The sequence below is a fragment of the Chenopodium album genome, chromosome 6, assembly GCF_948465745.1.
Source record: "Chenopodium album chromosome 6, dcCheAlbu1.1, whole genome shotgun sequence".
Lineage (NCBI taxonomy): Eukaryota > Viridiplantae > Streptophyta > Magnoliopsida > Caryophyllales > Amaranthaceae > Chenopodium > Chenopodium album.
In genome coordinates, this window is record NC_137839.1 from 64984141 (window position 1) to 64993192 (window position 9052).

A 9052-nucleotide genomic window follows, 5' to 3' on the forward strand; every position below is an offset into this window, starting at 1 on the left:
GGATCCATAATTAATATGAAGGGATAGTTTGTTATTATTGATTATTGATATTGCATGATCATCTCCTATTGAATTGTTTTAACTCTTTGCAATTAGATTATGAATCGAGCAGATGTAATTTGATTGTGAATGTTTAGCAATACTGAATTGATGAATCGAGCAGATGTTGATTTAATATTAAAGGCTATTTTTAATAGGAACTTAGGTCTAGTAAATTGCGAGAGCCTGTTAGATCTATGTTGATTAATAAATTGCGAGAGCCTGTTAATCATGTTATCTATGCATTGTTAATTATTAATTACTTCGTTCTATCCCGGAATATTAATTATTGGTGAACCTGTGACCCTAGGTTTCCTTATTATTGATTCTTTTCTCCCTAAACTTATTCTTCGTAGTATAGAATTCTTACCTAAAATTAGTGGTTACTTAGATAATTTAGATTATAATAATTAACTATAATTAAAAGACCTGTTTCCCTGTGGAGTTCGACCCTACTTCCCTTTCTACTTTAGTTAGAGATATAGGTAATTATTTTTGATTAGGGGATACGACTTTACCCTGTCAATATCCTGGGCCCATTTCCAGATGCCGCATACCAGAAAAAATGGCTGATAGTCGGTGTCGACTATTTCAGTAAATGGATTGAAGCCGAAGCAGCCTCAAACATTACAGAACAAACTGTCAGAAAATTTATCTGGCAGAATATCATCACTCGTTTAGGCATCCCGAAAGTAATTGTCTTTGGTAATGGAAGACAGTTCGATAACCTGCCGCTGAAGCGGTATACAGATCAGTTCGGCATCAAATTGGCATATTCAGCGGTATGCCACCCGCAAAGTAACGGACAAGCCGAAGCTGCAAATAAGCAGATCCTGAATGCCCTCAAAAAGAGGATGGAGGATCAAAAGTCCAAGTGGCTGGAGGAGCTCCCAGGAACCCTCTGGTCCCTTCGGACAACCGAAAAAGAGGCAACGGGCCACTCACCCTTTGAATTGGTGTATGGCGCCGAAGCCGTTCTCCCCGTGGAGATCGGTGCAGAAAGCCTGCGAGTGCATCACTTCTCGACCAAGAATAAGGATCTTATGAGGGAATCCCTCGATTTCCTCGATGAAGTAAGAGACTCAGCCCGAGTCAGAATGGCTGCATACAAGCAGAGAATCAGCAAATTTTAGAACCGAAGAGTCCAAGCGAGGCCTCTCAAAATTGGAGACCTCGTCCTTCGGAACGCTGCGGTAGTACAAAAAAGCCGAATTCATGGGAAGCTCTCAGCTGCCTGGGAGGGACCCTATGAAGTCTATGATGAGCTTCGGCCAGGAACATACAGGCTTCGGCAGTTGGATGGAACTGAACTGAAAAATCACTAGAATGCTGATGTACTTAAAAAATATCATGTGTAAACCCTTCGGGGCAGGACAATCTTTGTAAGTACATTTTTTATTATTAATGAAAGGCCTCGGAGCCACCATTTTCTACAAACTTTTGCAGTTTTTACTCATCCGCTTTTTCTTTATGCTATCTACTCTCTAAGGGTTTCCTTCGGCCTTGTCCGAAACCTTCGCCCTTAGAGCACCAGGTTTCGGATTGCCGATAAGCTCGCCTTTTTAAAGAACTCTGGTTTTCAGCTGGGATGAAAACCTCAGTAAGACCTGTTCTACAAGGCAATGAGTCCATGGACAAATCTGGGATATTGCCTTAACTGAGCCCTGTATCCCAGATAGCCATTATCTAAAATACTGCCTTCAGTTGGCCCTGTGTTTGAGATATCCATTTTCAAGGTAGACAGAAAATCAAGAGCAAAAGCATAAACTAGCAGAAAATAGACAAGGAAAATGAGAATAATCTCAGAAATCTGAAGAACAAGTCTTCAGATATCTGGGAGGGCAAGAAGCACAACAAGTGCAGACTGCCTCAGCCGACACCTCTAAGCTGAAGCTTTGTACTTAGCAAAAAAAAAAATGCAAGTTCAAAGCAAAGCAGTATGAGAGAAACGTCAAATGCATAAATACGAAATCATGCTCGTATCACGAGTTACAAAGTTTAAGTGTTCAAGCAAACTAAAAGATTATATCGGCAGCCGCCCACAAGCGGAAAATAACAGCTGCCGAAATACGTACAGAAACAAAAATAAACTGTTTGTACATCAAGGTAAGCTGAAGCAAAAAATAAGGCAGAAAGAGATTCAGAAAGCGGCAAGTCTGAAGTTAAGCGCACGTTGATCCGCAAGACTTTGAAGACGACTGCCCGATTTCCTATGCTTCAGCCGGAGGGTCAGGCTGGTCAGCAGTGCCTAGCCCCTGAGCAGTCTCGATTCCAGCAGCAGAGGAGGCAAGTTGGGCTCTTGCCTGGGCATCAGCGGCTCGCTGTTCTGCCTCCAACTCCTGCCGCTCAGCTTCCTCCTCGGCTTTTTCAGCCTGAAGGATTTCATACTCAGCAGGAGTAGGATACTTCATGTGCGGGTCCTCGGGATCCTGAACCCAAAGACGCACTTAGCCCAATCCAGCGAAGGCTCAGCATGGAGAGCCAACCTCCGAGCCATCCTAAACCCATTTGTGTAGCCCATTGTATATTCTTCTTGGGTATAGAGGCGGACTTGGAGCAAGGCTTCAGCATCAGCCAGTTTCTTTCGACTCTCCTCCAAATCTTGTTTAGATTTTTCCAATTCTTCTGAGAGTTTGGATGAAGAAGTCTTTTGCTCGTTAAGCTCCAGCTGGACATTGGAAGTCTCGGCCCTGGCCTGGGTCAGCTCGTCTCCCTTAACCTTCAGCTGATCTTCCAGTTCTTTCAGCTTCCGGTCCTGCCCCTCAGCAGCAGCTTGGGCAGCAGTGAGTTGAGCGTCCCTTGCCTGATGAGCCTCTTCAGCGGCCATCCTGCTGGATTCAAGGCCTTCCAGCCTCTGCTCCATCTCCTGGACTTGGCCAGCAGCCTCGGCAGCAATTCGGCGCGAGATAGCCGCCCTGAAACTGGGGATGTCGAAAGCCCCCAACTCATAGATGACCCTCTCCCCGGCCATCAGAGTAGGGAAGACCTCAGTTTCCATGGCATGGAAGAAGGTCTGAAGGGCCTTAGCAGCCTTCTTCTCATACTTCTCGGCCGCCGCCTGTTTCTCCTCAGCAGCCTGCTGCTTCAGCTCTGCCAACTTCGCCTCCTCCTGGGCGATCTTAGCATCCTCCCAAGCCTGATCCAGCTTGTCTTGGAGGGTGTCAATCAGCTCTACAGTAAGAGTCTGATTGTGCACAACCTGTTTGTAGGAGCACATCAGTAAAAAAGAAGAAAAAGAAAGGAGAAGAGTTGAATTAATAAAAAAGAAGAGCTGAATTAAAAAAGGGGGAAAGAACCTAAACGGTTAAGTACTTGCATCAGCAAGCGCTGGTTGTCTCTGGCAGGGTCAGGGACCCTTCGGCTGGATTCGCCCATTCCAGCACTGGCCTTCAGCGACCACACCCTAGCTCGGTCTACCTCCGACATACCATTGAGGTCGCCGAAGTAACCTGCAGCTCCGTCACGGTTCTGACCCCAAATACGTTCCCAGACAGATTCAGGGACTGTGATGCGGGGGGCCGAGAATCCCAGGTCTCCAGAGTTCAGCGTCTGGAAGGACGGAAAGGAAGAAGAAGGAACCTCCTGAGCCTTCTCCGACTCGGCACTCTCTTCCCTTTCGGCGGAGCCCAGCTGGTCTCTACCGGGGTCAGCAACAATGACCTCTTCTTCTTCCTCCCCCAAATTAGGTTGACGAAGCAAAGCGTCAACCTCCCTTTCAATGTCATCTGAGAAACCTTCAGCTAGTGGTTTCTCAATATCTTCAGCAGAGTGTCCTTGAACCCTCCCTTTCGGATTAGGAGTTTTTTGGTCCACCTCCATCTCTTGAGTTTCGGGAGGTGGAGGAGGGGTTTGAGGAGGCGGAATTTCTGGCAGAGGGGGATCCCTCGGCGAGCGTCTACCTTCATCAGGCTCCCTGATATGGATGCCCCCAGTAGGCATTATCCCTGTCTGAAACTGACGAGGCCCCATCACTGCTATCCTCCTCCTCCTCTTGGCCAAGGGCTGTTCGTCCATTTCTTCAGATTCAAACGAAGATGAATCCTCAGGACGAGCAGGTGCTTTCCCTTCTCTCCTTTCGCTCCCTTCCTCGGACTGCAGAAATGGGGGGCAGCAAGGTGTGAGTAAAAAAAAAAAACAACAAACAAACAAGGCAAAAGACAAGGAGCTTACCGAAACCCTCGGCTGAGCTCCGGATGCAGAAGTACCCCGCTCGGCAGCACCAGACGTCCCTACACCTCCTTCCAAGGAGTTAATTGCTCGGGACACGTCTTCGGCTGTCTGAGAAGCCTGTGCTTCCTCGGGTAATAAGGGCCTAAGGGGATCTCGCTTCTCCCACCAAGGCTTCTGCTTGGTGTAATCTGCGGCAGCCTCGATCTGAAGGCCCGTTGAATGCAAATTCAATGGACGGTTCTTCGGAGCTGTGATCCCTGGAGCCCGGTCTAGGATGACCCGTTCAGCATTCACCCCAAGCCGATTGTAGTCAATACCCGAAGTAGCTTCGCTCAGCTCTGAAAGGGCAAGACGAAGGTTAGACTGAGGGAGTAGGCATTAAAAACAAGCAAGAAAATAAATAAGGCAAAGTCCTCGACCCCAGCCGAAGATACTTACCATCCCTGTACTTTCGGCTGAGGCCGACAACCGCCAACATCTTCTCTTGGTAGACGTAATGGTTATCTGGAAGCCATCTGGTCGGGATGAATCTCATTCGGCCAACTCCCCCAGGGTTCTCCTGCTTCCCGAAGAAGCTCATTTGCTCGTAGCTGGGGTGACGGGTGGCATCAGGGTCTTCGGGGCCCAGGTCCTGCATGTTCGGATCGGGCCTTGAGAGGTATCGGGGAGCCCCGAAAAAATAAGGGTGCTCCGGATCAGCGGGAACCCTTACCCAGACCCACTGACCTCTCCAATCCTTATCCGAAGAATCGTTCGGCCACATAGTCAAATATTGAGGGCGGCTCTCTATTCGCCACTAGCCTAAAGACCCGTGTTGGCCGTACACGCTCTGGGTGTTCTTTACTAGCTGATGCATCCTTCGGAAGCAATTCAAATTCGGTTCAACGGCAAAAAACCGGCACACCTAGAGATAGGTCATTACCCGCATGCTGACAGGAATTAACTGGCACAGAGAAATTCTGTACTTTATTAGAATATCCCTGACGAAGGGATCCAGAGGGAACCGAAGCCCATACTATAATTGCCGAGTGTATACCCCTATATACCCAGGAGGGGGACGGTGAATCCTGTCAATCGGCGAGGGCATTCGGCACCAAAACCCATCCTCCTCGAAAATGCCGTAGTGCAACTCTATTTTCTCAGCAAACCGATAAGCTTCGGCATGCCGAACCCACCAAGAGTAAGGGGTATTTTTCACCATGGCACGCTGAGCTTCGGCATCTTGCCATTCAGCGTGCCCAGGGAGCAAGTCCCAAAGCACAGCAGGCAAATCCTCTACCTGCTCAGCCTGTTCTCTCTGCTCTGGCTGCTCTGCCTCGCCAGCCCCGGCGTCTTGCTGGGGCAGCGCGGCATTCAGGGGAACGGCCGGAATCCCCCTCTCCGGGTCTTCCCGGACTCGTTCCCCGTTCCAAACATCGGCGCGATCTCGGGGGTCCCTAGCCTGACCCCGTCGACCGGGTTGACGCCCTCTTCCTCGAGCCATAATCAAGTTCGAAGAAGAAAAGTGGGAAAAAGAGGAATTCTCTCAAAAAGGCAAGAAAATCAAGAGAAACTCAAAGAAATTTACCTTTAAATGGGTCGAAATGCGCCAGTCAAGTCAGTTGGAGTAGCGGATTTTAGTGTCGAACTTGGATTCGGAGATACTACACTAAGGTTTCAAAGCGAAAAATGGCGTTTTTTTTGCAAGAATTCAAGTGTGAATCGGCGAAGAAATGAGGCAAGAATGCGAGTCAGGCCTTATAATTCCAGAAAAGGGAATTTCAAGGGTCGAAAAATTTAAATCTCTCTTAAACGCCTCCTAACTAACCGTTAAACACTCTCTCTCTTAATTAACCGCCCATTATCCACTCAACTTCCCATTAATTATCTTGATTACAGTTATTTAGTTAATGACTGTTTAAAATTTAAATCTTTTGATTTAATTAAATCATTTACTTCCCTCCATTTTTATTAGATTCAAACCCGACTCGTCATCCTTCCAAATCGGGTCTGGGGGGCAAGTTGTTTGGGTCCAATTAAGCTATTTGGGCCTAGTCATTAAATGATCCAATATTCCAAGGTCAAGACCCAAGCCTCCAATCAAGCCAAGTCAGCAATAAGTCAATTGGTCCAAATTGTTATGGTCAGCCCATGATTATTTGGGGCCCAATTATTCTCCTCTCTTTGTATGCAAAGGTATAAAAGCCTTCAATTACATCATTTGTCGGATATTCACGTAAAGCCTCAAGCAATAAATTTCTTGCATAGCTTTCTCTCTCTAAACACTGTTTGACTTCAGCATCAGAGGGGTCTTCCTCGGATCCACCCCCGAGGCCAGTTTACGTGTGTCTACTGTGCAGGAAACCTTCGGCCCAGCATCATTTGAACCGGACCAGTCTTCATCCACTTCATTGGACCTTCGGCAAGGTCCTATTGTTTTCACCCGAAACAATTGTTATACTAATATAGCCCATGTATCTTCTTGGTTTAGCTGTAAGAGTCCTCTTTGACACTTCGAGACAGAATGGAAAGGAACATATATAAGCTTCCTGCACAAAGCATATTTATTCTGAAGCTCATGGATAGCTCAACTATATAGAAGGAATAAATTCATTCATATATTGAAGTAACCTAAGCATTATCATGACCATTGGTGCTTTCCACGCAAATACTTATAAGATCGTTACCGTAACCACATACCAACCAAATGAAATGTTACAATGAAGTACCTGAGACAATGTTGGTGCTCCAGCAGGCTTTTTCTGAGTTTCTCGGGTACAGTAATAACATTAAGGAATCATTCCCATGAACGCAACCATTATACCCAAAATGTTCATCTAAATAGATCATGAAGTAAGATATAGCGAGCCAAATGCCAAAACTAGGCATGTTTTTAAATGTCCCAGCACCTGATAGATATCTTCCTGATCACAAGGAAAGTATTGAAATTAACAGAGACAGAGATCAAACAGGAAAGAATGATAAAAACCTGAAAACAAATACTAGGTCTTGTCATTCATATGTTAAGAAAGCAACAAAAAGAGATGCTTATTAATCCTCACCAGTACTTGTGTTGTATATTTAAAAGCAAATTTTTTTTTCTCAAGAGCCTATCCAGAAACGGCCCAGTGATCAACAAGGTTGTTGTTCGGTAAGGACTAGATTGATACAACTATATATACAAGAGCTGAGTTGAAGAAACTTTAAACTTTTTTTGGATTGTATTAGTCATCTATGATGATATGGTTATTGGTGAAGAGATTAAACAAGAGATTCACAAACGCAGCGACAAAGCTATCACACAAACATTTGACAAAGACAATACACAAAATTAAGCACACAAGTCCTCATAAACAGTTGGCCAAAATCAAATGTAACTAAAATGCCTTTGCAGATCAGCAATACATCTACATGACTACATCAAGCTGTCTTTAGTGTTGAAGGATGGTTCTCATTCCTTAGTGCCGTTGATATTGTTATGTTCTTTGTCCTGTTCCTAGTCTATGGCTGTCTTTTCTTACCGTTATTTTGTAAGTTTCATAGGAAGTTTCTTTTTGGTGTGCTGTCACTTTGTCAGTGGTCCTAGCAGCCTATATATGTAATGACTGATGGTGTAATCAGATTATGATGAATGAATGAACAATCAGCAGAATGAGCAACCCTAAATTTTAGTGTTTGATTTATTCTCCTCTTATTTTGTTGTCTTCATGGTATCAGAGCTGCAGGCTCAGATTTAGCCTAAAAATAGTTCTTTTCTTTTCTCAAAACTTACAAACATTCTCTGATATTAATGTACTCTATATAAAGTTACAATCTTTTTTCATTTCTTCACCTTAAAATTCTCTATTTATAATGCCAACTACATCTATTGAATCGATCAGCCCTCTTTATCTCCACCCTTTAGATGGTCAGGCGTTTGTTGGGATTGAGAAACTCCAGGGATCTTCCAACTTCAGGTCATGGAAGAGGGCTATGGAGATTGCTCTTACTGGAAAAAGAAAGCTTGGGTTTGTAACAGGAACACGGAGGACAGACCACGATGATGAGGTCAAATCTGAAGCATGGGAAACCTGCAACAGTATGATTATCTCATTGATATTAGGGTCAGTATCAGACTCAATCAAACAATCTATCATGTTTGTTAACAGCTCATCTCAGATATGGACTGAGCTGGAAAGGAGGTTCTCTCTCACAAATGGGTCTGGGAAATACAAACTTAACAAAGATTTGTATGATACCAAGCAACAAGGAAAGAAGATCAATGAATACTATACCAAAATGAAAGCTATTTGGGAAGAACTTGAATCTCTTCATGCTCTTCCTGTAATCACCAATATCACTTCTGAAGTGAGTGCTTTTCTGACATCTCTGAATAAGCAAATGGAGGAACACAAGTTGTTCCAATTCTTAAATGGTCTTAATGATGAATATGGACCTAAAAGGAGTCAGCTTCTTATGATGACTGCCTTACCATTTGTAGAAACATCATGTTGCTATCTTGAACAAGAAGAGTCTCTGAGATCTCTCTTTAACAACACTAGAGAAGATTCTGAACCACTAGTGATGTTTAGTAGGGGATCACCTTCAGGGTGAGGACCACCAGGAGGAGGTGGTTTTGGTAGAGGTTCTGCACCTCTCAGGAAATGGTTGCACAGCCTGTGGGAAAGCAGGACACATGGTAGAACAATGCTGGACAGTTGTTGGGTATCCTAGCTGGCATGCAAAATACAAGCAGAAACCTGTCACAACATTTCAGAAAGGAAAAGGGAAGATAGCCTCAGGAAATAACAAGTGAGGAAATAAGAACAAGGGCAACAAAGTTACAGAAAATGTGAGTAGTATTCAAAGTGAATTTGGTGGATCA

General features: G+C 44.8%; 1 protein-coding gene across 1 annotated transcript; it reads left to right on the plus strand.

The window, feature by feature from the left end:
• The first annotated feature begins 8040 nt into the window (after nucleotides 1–8040).
• On the plus strand, nucleotides 8041–8781 carry LOC145637064 (uncharacterized). The gene has a single exon (XM_081688577.1). The coding sequence runs from the start codon at nucleotides 8041–8043 to the stop codon at nucleotides 8779–8781; it is 741 nt and encodes a 246-aa protein (XP_081544703.1).
• Nucleotides 8782–9052: the final 271 nt, after the last annotated feature.

Excerpts from the sequence above, each read along its gene's own strand:
- LOC145637064 (XM_081688577.1), top strand. The coding sequence starts at position 8,041 with ATGCCAACTACATCTATTGAATCGATCAGCCCTCTTTATCTCCACCCT.